General features: G+C 36.8%; 1 protein-coding gene across 1 annotated transcript in view; it reads right to left on the bottom strand.

Moving 5' to 3' along the window:
• The window catches only part of LOC126887444 (phenoloxidase 1-like), a 43,639-nt gene that overhangs the window by 966 nt on the left and 20,136 nt on the right, over positions 1-22,537 (bottom strand). The window contains exons 6-10 of the mRNA XM_050654982.1: positions 22,050-22,305; positions 17,182-17,346; positions 10,408-10,536; positions 6,955-7,279; positions 2,597-2,835 (exon numbers count right to left, since the gene is read on the bottom strand). Coding sequence (XP_050510939.1) covers positions 2,597-2,835; positions 6,955-7,279; positions 10,408-10,536; positions 17,182-17,346; positions 22,050-22,305 — 1,114 coding nt within the window. The remainder of the gene's footprint in view (positions 1-2,596; positions 2,836-6,954; positions 7,280-10,407; positions 10,537-17,181; positions 17,347-22,049; positions 22,306-22,537) is intronic.

Below are 22,537 nucleotides of genomic sequence, written 5' to 3'. Positions count from 1 at the left end.
ATTTGTTATACTCAAGAGAGGTACCGCTAGGGATAATTAAAACGATGAAAGTAGAAGATGAACTAACTACAGAATTGAAGCTGGCAGTGGGATAAGCCAGAGGTATTCCCTGAGTCCTTTATTGTTCAACCTGATCATGGATGAAATAACAAAAAAGTAAGAGCTGAAAAGGATACCAAATGGAAGAAAAACAACTGAGAATAATCTTCTGCACCACTGTATTAAAAGAAAAGTGTAGAATAACTACCTACTGTAGGAAACCGATTACTCTATCTCTAGTGTACCAGAGGGTTGTAGATGCGCCTCGCAATATGTGGAGAAATTTAGGCGGACTTTCGATGAAAGGCACCAATTAATGTGATTTGACGAACTGCCATGAACTAGCCGGCTTATATCAAGGAAAAAAGTTTATGAGAAACGTCAGCATCGAACCACGTTCCCCCCACACCCAGAACCTCCTAATGGAATGAACCTGGACTGGAGAACCTGGCGGACACTTAACTGCATACTCACCAGTAACACAGTAAATAAGGTATAAAGGCAGATAACGACGCACTTTGTGAATACGGAGAAATACAGGATGTGGAGCACCTGAGAGTATGCATACTTTGCCCATCACAGTGCATCTTCAATGATTTATGGCTCGCAAACACAAAGGGTGTAGACGTAGCCCAATACTGGGCAGAAAAACTACAGTCGGATCCAGACTCGAAGAAGTAAGTTTTTATTATATTAATTATTAAACAATACTTATAGCCCAGTAAATGAACGGGAAACACGGCGATACCGTGTAATTTTCAGGGGCAACTTCGAATTGCATGAAAATTTGGATTTAAGTTCTACTTACCCTCCACTTCAAAGTTGAAATTGTGTCGTTGGTTGCTTTTACTTGCCCTTCTGGGGGGGTGAAAAAATACGTTCAAGATAAGACCGGAAATGGATAAATGGACTGGTTGTAAGCAACTTTTGTTCTATGGAGTTTTGTATGGAAGTCAATACTTTTCGAGTTATTTGCGATTGAAAATGTTTATTTTTCGACAAAAACACTACGTTTTCATACGGTTTTTCGCACATTTTAAAAGGTCAATATTTGATCGAAAAAAATATCCTTAACAAAAGTGTAGCTTATAAAAAACCGAAAAAAATGGTGTATCAGTGAAGTCTATCAATAGAGTAAAAACAAAGTTGTAGCTCATGAAAAATACGTTCTTATTCGTCTAATTCCAAATCGAATAAAAAATTAAGTACTTTTCGGGAAAACTCATTCAAACTTTTAAATTGTTTAGAAAAAGCTTTATTTTAATTGTTTTTAAAAATTTTTAGCATTAAAAATAAGCGATATACGCTCAAAATAAAGTTGGCCCTCTTTTTTTTGTAAAAAAAACCATGAAAATCTCCCCGTGTTTAGCTTCCCAAATGAAATTAATCGTTATCGCTTTACAAACAATTTACTTACTCATCTATTTTTTATATGATCTGTCAGTCTCACCGGTTTAAAGTGCTTATTTTCGAAAGGGTTATAGTTGAAAAAGCTTGAATGGGTCACTAATCACGAGTGTATACAAATTTTGAACAGCCGTATCTTAACCAATGTTTGTCTTACGGAAAAACAAAATGAAACTAGCATATTTATAATATCAAAAGCTAAATTTTTTTACTCTTTAAGATTTTTCTTATCACTATTACTTTTTAAGTTATTTTGAAAAAAGGAAATTATTCAAAAATTTTAGAATAGAACCACCTTTTTTCAAAAATAAGCACTTCAAACCAATTAAACTTACAGACCACATAAACAATACACATACAGTTAAAATAAATGGTAAAGCGGTAACGATTAATTTCATTTAGGGTGCTAAATAGAGGGAGGTTTTCACGATCTTTTTTTACCAAAAAAAGGGGCCAACTTTTTTTTCAGTGTAACTCGTTTATTTTTGATGCTAGAAACTTTGTAAGAAACATATATAAATCTTTTTTTAGATACCTTAAAAATGTTAATACGGTTTTCCCGAAAAGTGCTTAATTTTTTAGTGATTTCGCGTTGAATTATTCGATTTGGAATTAGACGAATAAGAACGTATTTTTCATGAGCTACAACGTTGCTTTTACTTAATTTATAGACTTTACTGATATACCATTTTTTTCGTTTTTTTTATAAGCTACACTTTTGCTAAGAATATTTTTTTCGATAATATATTTACTTTTTGATTTAGTTGCGCAAAACGGTCTGAAAACGTAGCTTTTTTGTCGAAAAATCAACATTTTCAATCGCGAATAACTCGAAAAGTATTGACACATAAAAAACTTTATAGAACAAAAGTTGCTTATAATCTGTCAGTTTGTCCATTTCCGGGCTTATTTTAAACACGCGTTTTTCACCCCCGAGAAGGGGTGACTGTCACCCCCCAAGTAAAAGCAACCAACGGCACAAATTCAACTTTGAAGTGGAGGGTAAGTAGAACCTAAATCCAAATTTTCATGCAATTCGGAGTTGCCCCTGAAAATTACACTCTAAAACGGTCATTTATTGGGCTATTAATATAAGCAGATTAACTGCGTACCTAATACTTTAATATAATATTATACAAACAATACTTACAGCATCATCATCAAAGTTGGAAATCATTACAAAAAGTTCGCATTTAAATCCAGGGTTGTCAGTATTTCCCATAGGAATCAACATATGTTGTGGCCAACCGCACCCGCAGAAGTTAAATGTAGATAAACGATTGCCTCCTTCAGGTCTCGTGGCATCCAAATCCCGGAAAGTCCTATCAAATGGTATAGTTACAGAAGAATCAGTGGAACTGCGAGTTATTTGATTTTTGCCTTGTTTCACTAAAAATAAAGTTTTTTTTTTATTTGGGAATATAAACTGGCCTACATAAATGGCCTATATAAATCGGCCTACTTTAAACTTTTGACTTGAACTATATTTTTCCAGAAATTATTACTCTTATCAAAAAGAGGGATATTTATATTATGTGGTGCACCCTGGGTAACGCTAAATGGTCTATCAATTTTTGGACGCCAAACTAGCCGCTAAGCTCTCCTGGCAACCAGTACGATAAAGAAAAGCAAGGAAAGGAATCTCCATATAGGAATATGGAAAACTACAAAGGTGTTTATCAACACCATTTGACGAGACGTATCGGACCAACCCTCCGTATATGTCAAATAAACATAGAGGGAATTAGTAGATCAAAATCTGAATTTCTTTCAAAAATACTAATAGAAAATAACGTTGACGTCATAGCTATTCAAGAAACTCACGCACCATCAGAAACCGAGCTTCTTAAGAGGGGTAAAATTCCGGGATATAGCATGATTGGAGCCACTTACAGCAATGTTTACGGAACTGCAACTTACGTGAATAACAGTATACAAAATTCCAAGGTGAAGGACTGCAGCTGCGAAAATAGTGTATCCATAATCTCTACAAAAGTGAATGACATAACCATAAAGAACATCTACAAACCACCATTAACTAAATGGCCAACAAATGTAATCAAAACTGAGGACAACCAACCTACAGTTTACATAGGGGACTTTAACAGTCACCACAACAAATGGGGGTATGAAAACAATGATGAAAATGGGGAAAAACTCCTGGAGTGGGCCGAAGAAAACAATATCCACCTTATCCATAGTCTAAAAGATAAACCTACTTTCTTTTCTAGAAGATGGCGCAAAGGCTACAACCCTGATCTATGCTGGGTTTCGAGTAACTCACAGTTACAACCACTCCCAAGCTCCCGAACTGTACTGCCTAGTTTCCCTCGCAGCCAACATCGACCTGTCATAATCGAAATAGGCATACAAATTTCTATCGTTGAATCCACGCCGAGACCCCGTTGGAATTTTAACAAAGCAAATTGGCCTGAATACACCAAAGAGCTGGACACCTGCATTCGCTTCATTGACCCAAAGGCCAACAATTACCACCGTTTTTTAGGAATGGTTATCTCTATCGCCAAAAAACATATCCCCCGAGGTTTTCGAAAGGAGTACATCCCAGGCTGGACGGAAGAAAGCCAAAAACTATATGAAGAATTTTTGAAATCAGAAGATCCCGAAATCGGTGACAACTTACTCAAGTCACTGGATTCAACTAGACTTAATAAATGGAAATCTACCGTAGAACATATTGATTTCTCCCGTTCCAGTCGGAAGGCATGGGGACTGATCCGCAAACTGGGCGAAGCAAGCAGAGCACAACACTTAAACAAATCAACAATTGAGCCAAATAAGATAGCCAATAGAATAATTGAGAACTCTCGAGCTCCATCTGAGAAAACTCATACATCGATGGTAAAAAAAGCTCTTAAACAACTTAAATCAAATACCCCCACAACATCAGAATACTCACGTGCCTTCTCATTGGATGAAATAAACGAAGCGCTTAACCAAACCAAAACGGGAAAAGCAGCTGGTTTCGATGGAATATATCCTGAGTTTATAGTCCACACTGGTACAAAAACAAGACAATGGCTCAAAGAATTCTTTAGCGACATTGTGACTACAGCTATGCTTCCCCCAGAATTTAAAAGAACAAAAATTATCGCAATCCAGAAGCCTGGCAAAGACAACAAGCTGCCTGAAAGTTACCGGCCTATCGCCTTACTCAGTTGCTGTTATAAATTACTAGAACGACTCTTATATAATAGAATATGTAACACCATTGAGGACGCTGTACCAATTGAGCAAGCTGGATTTAGAAAAGGACGAAGCTGTTGTGACCAAGTGCTGTCCTTAACTACATTCATCGAAGCTGGCTTTGAAAGACGTGAAAAAGCTGCCATAACATTTATAGACCTTACGGCTGCCTATGACACTGTGTGGAGAGAGGGCCTTATTTATAAGTTGATGAAAATCATACCCTGTCTCAAAACTTGTCAGCTGATAAACAATCTACTAACTAACAGACTGTTTCAGGTATATATAAATGATGCACGAAGTAGCGTTAGAAAACTTAACAACGGCTTACCTCAAGGCTCAGTGCTAGCTCCTTTATTATTTAACCTTTATACGGCGGATATACCTGAAACAAAATCGAGAAAATTCGCTTATGCAGACGACCTGGCCATTGGCTTCAAAGATAATAGTAAGGAAGCTGGAGAACGAGCTCTAAACGAGGACCTAACTACACTTAGTAACTACTTTAAGAACTGGCGCTTACGTCCTAACACAAGCAAAACTGAAACCTGTCTCTTTCACCTGTCGAACCAACTTGCGGGCGATACCCTCAATGTAACTCTAAATGATGCAGCTATCAAACATAACAACAACCCCAAATATCTAGGCATCACACTTGATAGAACACTCACCTTCAAAAGCCATCTTACAAACGCAGCCGGTAAACTGAGAACAAGAAATAATATAATAACAAAACTTGCTGGAACAACTTGGGGTGCTTCTGCAGATACTCTTCGGACCTCTGCTCTAGCTTTGGTTTTTTCAGTGGCAGAATATTGTGCACCAGTATGGTTGAATAGTGCACATACAAACAAAATCGATGTCCAACTTAATCAAACCATGAGATTAATCACTGGAACAATAAAATCAACCCCAGTGAGATGGCTGCCTACTTTGAGCAATATTGCCCCACCAGATCTACGCCGTACAGCAGCATTAGTGAGAGAGTATCAGAAAATTGTAGCCAACATATAATTACCAATCCATCAAGACATACCAGACATCTCAAAAGAGCACCAGCGACTGAGGTCTAGAAATCCTCCAATCAGAACTGCCCGAACAATTGGTGATTCCTATGATATACAAAGGCAATGGTCCACAAGATGGATGCCAACAATAGCAGCAGACTATATTCAGATATCCACCCCAACCCAGGGTTTCATCGGATCGGGTCTGCCCCGGCCCACCTGGACGAGGCTTACTCGCATACGTACCGGACATGGTAAATGTGCTGATTCTCTGTTCAAATGGGGTCGTGCAGAAAGTCCACAGTGTGATTGTGGATCGCTTAGACAGACCATAAGTCATTGTGTTTCAGATTGCCTAAATCGGGCCTACCGTGGAAACCTCCAGGACTTTGTGGAATGCTCCCCAGATGCAATTGAATGGCTATGTAAATTGGACATTAATATTTAGATTCATTCATTATGTTTTGGTGTTTGAATAATATATGTGTATATGTGTATATATGTGTGTATATATGTATATATGTATATATATTATATTTGTGTGTTTATCGTACTGAGAAAGTCCATACGCTAAATAAAAATAAATATTTATATTATGTGAAAGATAATTTAATATGCTTTAATAGTAGTAGGTATATATTTATGAAAATATATTTCGACTTTAACATTGTAAAATTATTGCTAACACAAAAAGAGTATTTGACAATTAAAAATTTAACAATGAAGTCGAGCTAGAATTCTTTGTTTGCCTCATCACATAAATATTCTATGAGATTGAGGTCTGGACTGCACGCTGGCCATTCCATGACTCGAAAACCGACTTCGGTAGTGTACTCTGGTACGATTCTTGAGGTACATAGGTATAGGGCCTTGAATTATCCTGCATAAATATAAATTTGTTTCCAATGTAGGTAATTAACGTACGGTACCACATGTATTGCGAAAATCTCCTCGATTTATCTTCTTCTTCTATCCATTCCGGATGTTGGCGATCATCATGGCTATCTTGACTTTGTTTACCGCAGCGCGGAACAGTTCAGTGGTAGTCGTGTTATACCACTTTCGTAAATTTTGAAGCCAGGAAATGCGTCTTCTTCCCGGTCCTCTGTTACCTTTTACCTTCCCTTGGAGAATCAGTTGGAGATTGGAAAATCGATTTATCTAGAACCCGTTAAACCTCCTCGAGAAAACGGTCGAACGGTTGAACTTATCAATTATATTATATAAATAGGGTACATAATACGTTCTTTTCAAAATAATGTAAAAATTTGTATAAATTTAAAATTAAACTTACGTTCAACTTTGAACTTATCAAGTTCAATAAACATGTTTTTCTGGTCTTTAAATAACCATGGATTGCCCCTTTCATCGTTTTGGGGAGCCAAAAATATTCTACACGTTCCTCGTCTAGGTTGACCATTATTGGAAACAGTAATGCGGTAATTAAATGCATGGTGGTCCAAATGGGTAAAACGAACAAATACAGCACCACGTGGTTGAAAGTCCATTCCTCGAGATAGATCTACATCAGATTGTTTCCAAAATGTAGTAAAAGTATTTGGCGGCCCTTGTACTGATTCTACTTTTATGCTGTCTACGGTAACTCCAGGATAATTTAACTGTAAAAATTTTAAAATAGAAGAATCCGTAATATAAAATCTAGTAATAAAACATAGAGAAGTTTAAGATCAGAAAATCGAAAAACTTCTTACGTTGGAACCAAAGTTCTGGTGACAACCTGAATCCCGGTCTTCCACAATTTACAATGAAATATGACGATTAGAGAATAGCGATGAGGAATCCAAAATATGCAATACTAAGCAGCTGCATAGGACTCACTTGGGTGGCATCGGCAAGCTGAGCTATGCCCATATAGCACACAACGTCCGATGGACGTCCATATAACGTACATTTAAAGTCCAAACGTCCATGGACCAAAACTGGACGTACTATGTACGTCCATTACGCGACGTCCATTGGACGTTTGATTTCAACGTACATTGGACATCCATTTGTGGTCCATGGAGATTTTACACAAAACGCGACTATTATTATGAGTAATTATATTTATATAGCTTCTTGTTTTAATCAAAGCAATATTATTAGTAGAATACAAGAAACTTCTAATAAATGTAGTTACATATATTTTTTCATCATCGAACTAAAAACACTGAACCACTAAAATTATTTTAATTAAACCTATATAATATTAGATGATGATAAAACGATGGTAAACTTTTTCAGAATAACGGAGCTACATCGCGCATCGGTAATTATAGAACTTACAATAATTAGACACTACCAATTTAAATCTTATATGTGCATTCTGTTAAATTTCGCGCCAAACTAAATGAGAATCTTCTTGACAACGTTGTCGCTCTTTACGCTATCGGTCGTAAAAGGTGTATTAGGCAGGTACTTTTAGGGGATTATCGCTGTTAATTGTTGTGGAATACTGAAGGAGGATTTATTTATGATAATTCACAGAATGGCAAACACGCTTGCAATATACAACCCTACTGACTCTAAGTTCTAAGAAATAATAATGTTTGGAAAGAACAGAACAGAAATAAACCTCTTGAATGTGCATGCTTGATAGGGCGTCATTATCTGAATTTTGTCTTTATTAAGTTATTACATACAATAGAATAATCCTGTGATATCTTTGTGTTTGCTGTTTATCGTGCAAGTGCAGTCGTGCATTAATGAAGTTCTTATAATAAAGTTATAATGAAGTTCCTATAATAAAATTATAATAAAGAGAAATAAAAAAGGTATTTTGTGTAATACTTTAAAGTATATATAAGTTTAGTATTATACGAACTATTTCCTATACCTAAAGGCTTTTTGCTATGTACCTATGTATTCAAAAAATTATGGACACTAGATTGCTTTCTGAAAAGTGCCCTACAAAAATGACTATAAGACGTACATTGAATGTACATCAGATGTACATTGAATGTACATAAGATGTACACTGAAAGCTTCAACAACGTACACTGTACGTTTGTAGCGGACGTTCTATGGACGTCCAATTTTGTGAACTCTGGACGTTCGTTGGACGTCCATCGGATGTCCATTGTACCTTAGCGGGACGTCCATTGGACGTTCCAATGTACACAGATGTACGTCCATTGGATGTCCATAAAACGTACTTGTGCTATCTGGGTGTCCTTAAGCCAGAACTGCCTATGTGTCTCAAAAGAAAAGTCTTTGATTAGTGCGTGTTGTCAGTACTTACATATAGTGCAGAAACTTTAGCCGTAACCAAGAAAATAAGAAATAACATTTGTGTTGCCCAAAGAGCCATGGAACGCTCTATGTTAGACATTTCTCGTAGGGATCGGATTACGATCAAGGAAATAAGACGTAGAATAAGAGTGGTAGATGCCATAAAAGAATTATAACTCTTAAGTGGAACTGGGCGGGGCACAAAGCTAGAATGTCGGATAACAGATGGACATAGCGAATAATACCATGGAGACCAAGACAAAAAGCATATCGAAGTAGTGGTCGTTCTCCAACAAGATGGTCTGATGAAATAAAACGGATCAACAAAAATTGGATGCAAACAACACAAAAGAGGAATACATGGAAAAGACTGAGGGAGACTGAGGGAAACCTATATCCAGCAGTGGTTAGATCCGGGTTGAATGATGATGATGATTCCACACCCGTCAATTCATCTAGGTAAAAATCCAACTATTTTTTTTTTTAATCAAAAATGAATAACCATTTTCAATTTCGTTGCAAAACGAAAATACAGCCGAACCATATTCCAGTCCAATCAGAGAGGGCTGCAAGCACCTCTACCGGTTTCGAAACTTATTAGTCTCTCATCAGGAGGCACATATGCTGCTCTCCCTGATCCAACCAAAACAAACCCCAGCGTGCAGTCCCGGATTGCAACGAACGAAATGGCATAGATGCCCTAGCGGCAACTACTAGCAAAAGACTAAGTTTTCACTCTAATGGCATATAACATATCCCACCAGAATGAAACTGTGTGGAGTATGAAGGGAACCAGTCTCGTTGGAACTTTACCGCGCTGAGCAGATGTGACGTGAATTGTAAATTGTAGAATTCCCTCATCTTCCTTAGTCTTAGCATCCGTATGGCTTGCAAATTGTAGAAGCCTCGGAGGTGTAACCAGAGAAGGTTCCCATTGTTTTCATTCTGGTGGGATATGTTATATGCCATTAGAGTGAAAACTTAGTCTTTTGCTAGCAGTTGCCGCTAGGGCATCTATGCCATTTCGTTCGTTGCAATTCGGGACTGCACGCTGGGGTTTGTTTTGGTTGGATCAGGGAGAGCAGCATATGTGCCTCCTGATGAGAGACTAATAAGTTTCGAAACCGGTAGAGGTGCTTGCAGCACTCTCTGATTGGACTGGAATATGGTTCGGCTGTATTTTCGTTTTGCAACGAAATTGAAAATGGTTATTCATTTTTGATTTTTATTTACTCTGTGTGGAGTATGAAGGGAACCAGTCTCGTTGGAACTTTACCGCGCTGAGCAGATGTGACGTGAATTGTAAATTGTAGAATTCCCTCATCTTCCTTAGTCTTAGCATCCGTATGGCTTGCAAATTGTAGAAGCCTCGGAGGTGTAACCAGAGAAGGTTCCCATTTGTTTTCATTCTGGTGGGATATGTTATATGCCATTAGAGTGAAAACTTAGTCTCTTATTTTTTTTTAATTCTAATAAAATCTTCAATCTTAATATTAATAATGTATAATATATTTACCTGATCAACAGTATATCTAGGCAATGATGATTTATAAGTTTGAAACATGTAATCAATATAGGCATGCCATCTATAAAATACAGGATCGCGCATAGCAGTTGCTGAATCACCCATCACTCCAAAAGATTCCTAGAAAACGAAAATTTTGTGTTTTATAGCATACAAAAAATGTGCACCCTTTTATATTCAATATTAATGAAATATCATAAGGTTAGTAAAATTTATATATTATATAGTATACAAATAAGGTGTAACAAAAGGCAAGAGACAGCCGAATGCTTTGTGGATGATTACCAAACTATATTTAAAGAGGTAGTGACGGTAGTTACTTAACTTGATTGTTAAGTACCTATTGTAGTATTGATTTAGGTACCTGGGATCAGGGCCGCCGAGAAGGCAGTACAGCCGGTACATTTTACCGGGACCCGGCGATGTAAGGGGCCCGGCGTCGACCAGACCAATGATGTAATTTTTCCCATTTTTACTTTATCGTACTACATACGCAGTATGAGTATAATAGATAAAGTTATAGGATCGTGCAAATAAAAATTTTTCAGATTTCACTTTTTTTCGACGTTTTGAGTCCCCCTGAGTCTAAAAAGCAAATAAAAAAAACATGTCGGAAGTATGTACGTATGTACGTACGTATGTACGTACGTATGTCGCCACCGCCCAGCAAAAACTACTGGACCGATTTCGATGAAATTCGGTACGAGTAAGTTTAAGAGAATTTTGTCGAGAAACTAAGCTTTTGAAAAAAACCTCTAAAAGGGGGGCCGAAATAGGGGGGTTATTTGGGGCCCATTTTTGTAAAATTTTGACCGAAATGAATGAAATTTAACTTAAAGTTAGCTCATCGATAGGTAAATAGAAATACGGAATTTGACATTTCCAAATCCAAAATGGCGGCCAGCATGGCCGACCGCCCACCCGATACATTTCCCTACCAATCTAAAAACTTGTTTAAGATAAATTTAATTTGAAAAAACATTTATATAGCCTAAAGATGGGGCTATAACAAGAATATTATCGTTTTTCAGAAAAAGTTATGGGTTGCCTATATTTAAGGGGTCAAAATTTGACATAAATTTGAACTAAATTTTCTCAAAAATGACTCCAAGGAATTTGCTTATTTTTTGAAATATTTTTGATATCCTATCAGTAAATTGAATAACATTGGTCAGATTTCTTAACTCCTCATAGGAGGGAAGTTATGAATTTTTTATAAAAAAATATTCGAGTACCCGTAACTACCTCTGTAATAGAAACTAAAATTTGAAATTTGGCAGACTTATATAGTACTTTGTTATCTATTAGTACGATAAATTTTACCTACAATATGGCTTCCGGTTTAACCGGAAATGAAAAAAAATCTTAATTTTTTACATACGCCCTATATATTTTTACATATTTTGAAAGAATGTAAAATTATTTTTCCAATAACATAAAACTCGTTGCTGTAACTCAAAAACTCGAAAAGTTACAGAAAATTGAAATTTTGCTAGAATCTTGTGTGTGTCGCCTCTCACGCGATCATAGCAGAGCATTATTATAGGGCAGTCAATGAGGGTATTTGGCTCCGAATTCCATCTACTACATCGATGTACTTGATATTTTCACAGTAAGTAGGGAATAGCTCAAGAAACAAAATCTACCCTATATACTATGGCGCTTTATACTATGGCGGAAGTGGCTAGAGAACCTATTTTTAAGCAAAAACTGATCTATACTTTTATTTCTGGATCCCGCGTATGAAAAAAAGTTGATTAATAGCAAGCTGAAAATTTGTTAATAGCTTAAGGGTGTCTAGTCGGATAAATTTTGATATATGGGAACACTGGAACAGGGGCAGTTTTAATTGTGGAACAGGTTAAAAATTTGGAACGGTCAGACCACAAAAACGGCACATTTATTTTGTCCGACAGAACAGACTTAAACTCTCCGAACAGAGATTAAACACTCATGCAAAAATCAGACTGCTATTTATCACCTGTCATAATTCCTGTCATTTGACATATTCTGCATGTTCCACTCATTAAAACGCCCATTTGGTGATAAATAGCAGTCTGATTTTTGCATGAGAGTTTAATCTCCGTTCGGAGAGTTTAAGTCTATTCTGTCGGACAAAATACATGTGCCGTTTTCGTGGTCTGGGCGTTCCAAATTTTTAACCTGTTCCATAGTTAAAACTTTCCCTGTTCCAGTGTTCCCATATATCAAAGTTTGTCCGACTAGACACACTTAAGCTATTAACAAATTTTCAGCTTGCTATTAATCAACTTTTTTTTCATACGCGAAATCCAGACCTATTTTTTTTTGAGAACTCAATACTTTTTGAGTTATGCGTAATTGAAAATTGGCCATTTTCATTTAAAAATGACACGTTTTCGGACGGTTTTTTGTGAATACCTTAAAAACTATGCATCAAACTAAAAACACTATATAAATTTTTTTTTTAATTATAAATAACAAAGAGATTCGCTCCTTCGTAAATTTTCTATTTATAATACAAAAAGAGATATGGTAGGTAAAAAGAGTTTGTTTTTTGGTGCATGCTCAAAGTGCTCATGCTCATGCTTTTGTAGTGTTTGAAAAGGCCTTTAAAACGAGCGCCGTTAAATGTCGGTTACATTCAAACTAAGCGAGATATGGTGCAAAAAAATATATGACTAATGTACTTTAAGGAAAAATGAAAAGTATATACATTTAACTCCCCATCCACCATAATTTAAATGCATTGTTTTTCTTTTGCAATAACTCTTAATATAGTGTTATTTCTACTTTCAAAAAGTTGGACGGGTGAAAAAAATAAGATCAAATTATAGAGCGCATTTTTAAATTTTCTTAAAATTCTTCCTTTTGCTTCATGCAATTCGAAAATAAAAATGTTCTATCCCCGAGAAGTGGTGAGAACCGCCCCCATGATAAAAGCGCCATAGTATATAGGATAGACTTTGAATTAGGAGATTGGGCTTTGGGCTACTCCCAAAATTTCATTACAATCCATGCAGTAAAATGCAAATATTGTGTAAACTATTAATTTCTCAGAAAAATGGACTACAGTGGAAACCCGATAAGTCGGCCTCCGATAACCCGGAAGTCCGGCTAACCCGGACCAATTTTCATCAGACAAAACAAACATTTTTTCACTTTGACCAAGTTTTTTTCCAAGAAATAAACAATACTGTATACAACTGTACGTATAATTTAAATGTACTACTGTGCATATTTTCATGTTTTTGCAATTAAAATGGAGTTTATCTGTAAGTATACTGTGTTTTATTAATTTTTATGATATTCTCCGGCTAACCCGGATTTTCGATAACCCGTATCGGCCGCGGTCCCGATTAATCCGACTTATCGAGGTTCCACTGTAATTTTAAATGAAAGTATGACTAATATTCTATTGATTTATGCAATAATCTATAGTGTGTCCCCGAACATTTTCTCAAATGCGGGAATTAATGATGCGTAGAACCATAAAATATTTTCAAGTATACAAGGTGTTTCTAAAATATCAAAATAACGAGTAACTTTGTTATTTTTATAGAATGCCAGTATCTAGTACGATAACGATAATAGATCGGTACGATAAAGTTCTCGGGCGGCCCTTCCTTCCAGCGTTTTTTGCTCTTCACTTTATGTCCATATTGCTTTTAAGTAATACTCGGCTATATTTAATATTATGACCTTTAATCGATTTGGTTTAAAATTTTAACAGCAATAAATCACAGGAGACAAGTACTACAGTGCAGTCAGATAAAACTATGGTATGGATATGGAGATTAAAAATATATTAGGGTTTCTAGAAGATTTACAAAAAATCAGAAGAATCTATGTAGAAGAATCTAAATTAGTTACCAGCAATTATGGAATAAATCCAGTATTTACATCAAATAAAGAAAAACGGCGCAAAAAGCCTGTGAGATTTTTGATGATTTGCCTGGGCCTACAATAGTGGTGATGCGACTGATAATTTTGATGCATCGAATGCGACACCCGACGCAATATTTCGCTGGAAAATATTTAATATTGCCATATAATAAGCAATTCAACCAGAAGATTTAATGCGGAAAATAAAATTCATTTGCTATTTAAAATTTTATGGATATTCCGAGATGAAGATGAAGACAATATTAAAAAAAGAATGATAATATGTGTTGCGCGAGTTTTATAAAGAAGACATTAGTGAAGTCTAACAATAAAACACTGAAAACGTTTGTTTTCTATACTTCCACAAAATTTATTACAACTAAGTGACTACAGCTGTTTCGGCAGGGTGCCTTTCTCAAGTGATCTAGTTTACAATGGTTTGCCTATTTAAAGTCTTTAACTGAAGAGGTTGAGGAGTGGGGAGCTGTTTGTCTCAAGTTGGTCATTCAGAATTATATCTATATTTTTCAATTTATTAATTTCCATAGATTCTAATAAAGATAGCTTAAGGCCTTTATTTTGAATATGCAGAATTTGAAACTGTTCATTAAAAGAATGATTATGATCTAGAAGGTAAAGTGCGTATGTAGAAGTGTCTATTTTCTACTGTTGAAAGCCCTTTTGTGTTCTGCTATCCGTTTGTCAAAGGTTCTGCAAGTTTGACTGATGTAAGTTTTCGGACAGTCACCACAACTATACTCGCTATAACGAGCAGTAAACAATGGCTATAACGAACAAACAGTTAACAAAATTTTAAACCAAAAACTCCATAAGAAAGCCCTGAAATTAGTGTATCCACCACCACAGACAGAACCCAGTACCTTGTGCTCTCTAACATATACTGGCAAGATAACAACAAAAATAGCCAGATACATTAAAAAGAAAGGAATAACACCAGCTTTCAGAACTAACAACAACTTAAGTAAATATATTAAGAACAATAAAAGCCGAAAGAGAAAGCAACTACAGAGTGGTGTGTACAAACTGACTTGTGGTGACTATCCGAAAACTTACATCGGTCAAACTGGCAGAACCTTTGACAAAGGGATAGCAGAACACAAAAGGCTTTCAACAATAGAAAAGCAGACACTTCTACATACGCACTTCATCTTCTAGATCATAATCATTATTTTAATGAACAGTTTCAAATTCTGCATATTCAAAATAAAGGCCTTAAGCTATCTTTATTAGAATCTATGGAAATTAATAAATTCAAAAATACAGATATAATTCTGAATAACCAACTTGAGACAAACAGCTCCCCACTCCTCAACCTCTTCAATTAAAGACTTTAAATAGGCAAACCATTGTAAACTAAATCACTTGAGAAAGGCACTCTGCCGAAACAGCTGTAGTCACTTAGTTGTAATAAATTTTGTGGAAGTATAGAAAACAAACGTTTTCAGTGTTTTATTGTTAGTTAAAATGAACTTCCATCAAGTAACGGTCGAATCCATCAATTACATTAGTGAAGAATTGGTAAATGAATTTTTTTATTTGAGAGCGATGTACACGGATAATATTGGTGAATCTCAACTTTCTCCAATAGATTTGTTTAATAAAATTAATCATCTTAAATTTGAATCGTTATTGCGTTAAAAAGATCCTTTATTTTTCTTTTTCGCATAAAAAATGCTATGAGGTAATGATAGCTACGATGAAACAGGATCGGTTAGCTGCCTATGAACGTTGTGAATTGAGAATGATTTGGCAAAATCATGCGATTTATCGAAAATTAGACATATTTGGCGAACAGAAAACTCGAAAAACACCTGTATTATAAATATTTTCACTATTATAAATATAATCAAAAATTAATAAAATTTATATTGGAAATATTTCTTATTATTTATTATTAATACAGTGGACTCTCCCTATAACGAACACGGATATTACGTGGTTTCGCTTATAACGAGGTACACTAGATACCCCATGAAATTCTTATTGAACTATAACACACTATAACGAGGCATATTTGGTTACAACGAGAAAAAATGAAATCAAAGAATATGTTTCTTTACCTGTTTTTTAGCGCAGTAATGGCTATAAATAACTACCCCAACTGCCTGTATATAGAAATGCCCAACATCTGTTTTATTATCGAGGTCAGTGCTGTGATAAACTTCTTCCTTTATATCGACCGCTATTGAATATTGTAGGAAATTTACGATTTACGTCTCATTGTTCAGGTCGACCATGGACACCCAATAAACTACGTAAGAGGCATCAAAACATGTCAATATGATTGTTGTCTGATATAACGAGATCCGCTTATAACGAGGTAATTAGTCCGCCATTTCAGTTCTTGTTATAGAGGAAGCCGACTGTAATTTTATTTCTATAAAAATTAAACAATTTTTTTCGCTCTTCACTTTTTGCCGGGGGCCCACCCTTCACTTTTTACCGGGGCCCGCTCATCCCTCCCGGCGGCCCTGCCTGGGATGTTGGATCGATAGCAGCCTAAATCCTGATCTAGAAATAAGATCGAGAATAGAACAGGTTATAAGATCTTTCGAAAAAATCAAAAACCTCCTTTGTGATTCTCGAATAAAACTCGAAATTCAACTACGTTTATCCAAATGCTTAGTCTGGTCGACTTTTCTCTTTGCAGTTCAGACATGGACCCTTAAAACATCAACCGTAAATAAATTGGAGGCCCTTGAAATGTGGATCTACCGGAGAATCCTCAAAATATCGTGGACATCGCATACCTCAAATGAAGAAATGCTGCATAGATTATGTAAAGATAGAGAACTTTTCAACATAGAATTCATTTCAAAACTAATACTCATTCAAATGTTTATACATAAATACGTTGTTTAAAAATATAATACTACTTACGAGATGTCTATGGTCGGGATCGTGTATATATGAAAGAAATACGTGACCCATGTTATGTAGATCTCCATATATATCTCTGTTGGGTGACAGATTACTGGATTCAATCATGTTGCCCAAGACATCTATCCCTTCATTTTCAGTTAGCAAAATGGTTTGGCCATTTGGCTAAAAAGTACAAATGGAAGTAATAAAACAAGCATTACAAAATATATACAGTAAATCCTTTACACAATAAAATATTTGAAGTAGCAATAATAGGTAAGTAATGGTAAGGGAGCCCAAGCGGAAATTTTTGCAGGTACTCGAGCGCGTCTGAAAATCACATAGGGAGAAACCTTGTACCCTGTAAATGTACCCCTACCATACATTGGATCTTAATACAGGGGAGTTCGTTAAGGGAGGCCCGAAAAAATCTATCCTTAGAAAAACTCGACATCGTCAGATACTTACTTACTTTCCGTGTCCGGAACACCAACAACTTTAAATTCTGTATTTCCAATGGTTGGCCACATAGATGGCCCTGTCATTTGCTATAATTAAGTCTTGTTCTGTGCAGGTCTCTCTCATCTCTGTGCATAATAGTAGATGCCGGCTGGTCTGAACCGCGCCACAGTCGCAGGTATCGTCCTCCTGGTATCCCCATTTTTTCAGGTTACTAGCACAACGTGAAACGCCGGTTCTTAGTCTGTTTAGCGCTTTCCAAGTCGGATACGGTAAATTGTGTCCAGCAGCCATTTCCTCCGAGGGAGGAAAATGTGTCGCGGTAGCTGACGCTTGCCATAGGTGTATTCGGCGCGTCTCTGGCGCTTCGGGGATGGATCTTGATGTTTTCAGGAAGCTTTTCAATGGGGTATACCTCTTCGATAGGTGTCGGTTTCAGGCAACCCGATATTATACGGACCGTTTCATTTAGAGCCACGTCGACGTTCTTTGCGTGAGCAGAGTTTGCCCATACTGGTGCTCCAAACTCCGCGGCCGAAAAACATAATGCCAAGGCAGAAGTGCGGAGAGTGTGTGGTTGTGCTCCCCATTTTGTATTAGTTAGCTTGCGGATGATATTATTTCTGGCACTTACTTTCTTCTTGACATCTTGACAGTGGTATCGGTAAGACAGAGTTCTATCCAGACGGACGCCAAGGTATTTTGGCGTCTTGTTGTGTTCCAGCATCTGACCACGCCATTCCACCTCCAGCGACCTTCGGGTGCTTGTTTCTCAGGTGGAAAGCACATACCTGGGTTTTTGTGGGATTGGGTTTCAGATGGTTTTTATCATAGTATAGAGCTAAGTCTCCCAGGGCATCTGTCAGTTTCACTTCGACTTCATTGAAGGTTCTTCCCTGAGCTGCCACCGCTGTATCATCAGCGTAAATAAATTGCCTTGTTTGTTGGTGTATGGGTTGGTCGTTGGTGTATATGTTGTATAGAATCGGCGCGAGGACACTTCCCTGTGGTAGCCCATTTTTTTGGTCCCTCCACCGACTGTTCTTGGACTGGAGCGTTACGTAAAAGCGTCTATTCTGGAGGAGACATTTCACTAACCTTGTTAGTCGGAAATCCTTTGTAGTTTCGTAGAGTTTTGCGAGTAGCCGTTGATGGTTAACTGTATCATAGACGGCAGTTAGGTCTATGAACGCTTCTCCTGTTATTTCCTTCCGTTCAAAACCATCTTCAATATGTTGGGTGAGATTAGGAATTTGACTGCAGCAGCACTTTCCGGGCCTGAATCCTGCTTGTTCTGGAATAATTTTAGTCTCCACATATTCTGCGATCCGGTTCAGTATCATTCTTTCAAAGGCCTTGAAAAGGTGGCACAAGAGAGATACAGGTCTAAAACTCTTTGTATCCGCCGGATCCTTCCCTGGTTTTAAGAGGGCTACCACTCTAGCTTTTCTCGAGATTTTGGGGATTTGTAATGTACGGATGCAGCAATTCATCATTTTTACGAGCCACTCTACGGTTTTTAGTCCAAAGTTCTTTATTTGCTCTGTTCGTATGTCGTCCAGGCCAGCCGCTTTATTATCTTTCATTTGATGGATCGCGCCTCTCATCTCCTCTAGACAAAAAGAGGTACCTAGAACATCTCTTTCTTCGTCGATATTCCGTTGAGCTCTCACCTTGTTCTTTCTTGATGTCGTCTTACCGTTCATTAGAAGATGATGGGCTATCTGATCGGGTGTGACTTCTGTCATGTTGACTGCCGGAGCAGCGGGATCGTTGCCAAGATTCCGAATCAGCTTCCAGGCACGTCTGCTGTTTTGTTTCATGTCCAGACTCGTGACCAGCTTGCACCACCTTTCCGTTCTGTTGGCGGATATCGCATGTAACATTTCCTCCCCAGCCTGTATTGTCGCTTCCGAGAAAGGGTCTTCTTCATATAGCTGTTCGTATCTTTTAAGTAGGGGTTTAGATTCTTCATTGAGCCCGGCTATGTACTCAGTTCGACAACCTCTAGGGATAAATTTCCGTGATACTTGCTTTACGATTTCTACAAATTTATCGTATGAATCAGGGCAAGGTTCTAGCTGGGAAACTTCTTGATCCAATGTTTCAGAGAATTTTTCCCATTTTGCTTTAGTAAAGTTGAACCTTCTCTTGAAAGGAACAATTTCGTATCTGATTGCCGCGTTGGAAAGACAAATTATTGGTCTGTGCTGTGTCTTTGTGAGGGCGCTTCCAACGATTTTTATCACCTGGTCTCCAATTCTGTCGCTGACAAATATATTGTCTGGGTTGTAACCTCTGCGCCATCTTCCGCTGTTGAACGACGCAGGCTGCTTTGGATCGTGAATAAGTTTTAGGTTCAGGCTTTCAGCCCATTTTTCTAGTTCTTCGCCATTGGAATCTGTTTCGTTGTAACCCCACGCGACACTGTGACAGTTGAAGTCACCCAGTACGAATTTGATTTGCTGTGATTGAAAGTTATTCGGTTCCTCAAAAGCAAAGTCAGCGTTTGGTGGTTTGTAGATTGACGTTACTGTACAGGAGTTTATCTCCACTGTGAGGATCTCGATGTCATTTTGATCTGTTAGAGATGTGGATGCTACGTCGATATCTGGTCTGACGAAGACTGCGCTACCATATTGGTCGTGTGGTCTCTCCAGTATGAGCTTCATACCCCGATTCCTTGGTCTGCGGCTTGCAGTACCTCTATGGGTTTCTTGAACCAGTAGAACATCGACACCATGTTCTGTGCACATATTAGATAATAGGTCTTCTTTATCTGCTGATAGTCCTTCAATATTAATTGAGGTCGTCATCAAAAATGGCCTTGATAAAGACCGTTTTGATTTTGATTGCATCTGTGTTGTTGGTGCACCGGTGTTGAAAGGATTAGCCGACATTACTCGTTTCCAGGGGACGCCCGATTGTATTCACAAGTGATCACAATCTACGTGGAGGCTCCTTTCATGTCCCCTATCGTCAGATTAAGATAGGGTAAGTTAAGTGCATGCAAGAGAGCGTATATTTCAAAAATATGACGATTTGTGCCGGGCGTAAGGAAATGGGTGAGTTCCAAAGTTGCACAAGAAAAAAAAAGCGATTATTTCGAGAAATAAATATCAGATCGAAAAACTAAAAAATTCGGGTGTTAAAAATATTCTTCAAAAATCTATCGAATGATACCAATCATGACCATACACGGAGAAGGATGGGGGTAAATTTAAAATTTTAAATAGGAATCCCGCGATATTTGGCGAAATGCACATCAGATCGAAAAACTGCAAAATACACGTATTCAATATTTTTGACAAATCTATCGAATGACACCAAACACGACCCCCTACGGAGGTGGGGTGGATGGTTACCTTAAAATCTTAAATAGGAGCCCCCATTTTTTTATTGCAGATTTGGATTCCTTACGTAAAAATAAGTAACTTTTATTCGAGACACGACTTTCGAATTATGGATAGATGGCGCTATAATCGAAAAAATCGATTGATGGAAATGGAAAATTAAATTAAAAAATGGAAAGCCTCCACTTAAAAGGAAAACTTTACTTGACTTTTTTTGGTTTTAAGGCCTAATCTTCACAACCCAATAGGTCCCCATAACGCTCGAGTGACTGCAAATTTAGCATACTTTCCTCCCCTATTATAATTTAAAAGCCTATGAGTATTTTCATATTGGATCATTTCTAACGTTTGAAGCAAAACTTGTTTTTGTTTTGTCCTTTATGTTAATTTCTTTATATAATTGATTATTTTACTGGAATTTTTAGAATTAACTTTTCCAATGATTAGTAGTTTTAAACAATATTTGCAAGAATTTTTTCTAACTATTTTCAAGATTTGTAAGAACATGTATATTAGCTATGAGTAAACTGATATTTTTGTTTATTAATCATTGATTGTGAATATGAAAATAAATGTTTCTACCGAAATCTAATATTAGTCATATAACTAATAGTTTAGTCGGGATGGCATTTTACCTTGTGATCTAGATGTTCTGTCGTTATCCATTCTTATAAAGAAAGAACCATCCATTCTTATAATCGCGTTAGCCGCAATCTGGAATTTAAAGGAGAACCGAAAAACTTAAAAGGATCACATGTAAAATTTGTAAGAAAGAGAAATTGTAAAAAATCTCATTAACAACAATTTTAGTTCTTACCTCTATTTTGGAAAAGTTAAAAATGGCGGAGATATTGAGCAAAAACGATTCCCCTTTAAATTTAAGATGGCGGCTACTTTGGAAGTGTAATTCAGTCGCGATTTGATATTTACACTACTATTCACCCCCTAAAGGTTAGAATAATCAAATTTGGACTAGCTCGCCATGCAACGTTAGGTTATTTTCGTCTAACCCAACTGGACTATAAACTAAATGAGAACATATATGTAAACTATTAAAAGTTTTTTAATACTTACACCTTGTACTCGACCAGACTGAATAGCTTCAAAAATTCGGTCCCGCCATCTTTCCAAATCATCAATGTCCAGCGTGACCTGAACATCTTGCTCTCTTTTAAGATTTGATAATGTTTGATTGGAAACCCGTGCTGGCCAAGCTCTGCTTGAAACTAAACTATCCAGTTTAGGGAAGTAAGCTTCTGTAATCGGTTCCCTCCAATTAATGAATCGTTCAACACGCTTCATACCATGGCAAAGACGCTCAAAATTATATCTAAATAAAGAAACCAGAAGCTGAATTTAAAGAACACAAAATTCATGGTTGTTACAAAACATCAAAAAGACAACGAGGTACTACATATTAATAATATCCGGATAGCAAGAGTAGACAAATACAAAATATCTAGGAACAATGGTTAGTGGTTAGTCAAAACGCAGAAAAAGTCAAGACATTAAAAGTCGTAGGTATAGAAATTGCAAGAGCAAAATTTATTAAATGAAACATC

The sequence above is a fragment of the Diabrotica virgifera genome, chromosome 6 (genome assembly GCF_917563875.1).
Source record: "Diabrotica virgifera virgifera chromosome 6, PGI_DIABVI_V3a".
NCBI classification, from domain to species: Eukaryota; Metazoa; Arthropoda; class Insecta; order Coleoptera; family Chrysomelidae; genus Diabrotica; species Diabrotica virgifera.
This window is presented reverse-complemented; position numbering and strand designations above follow the sequence as displayed.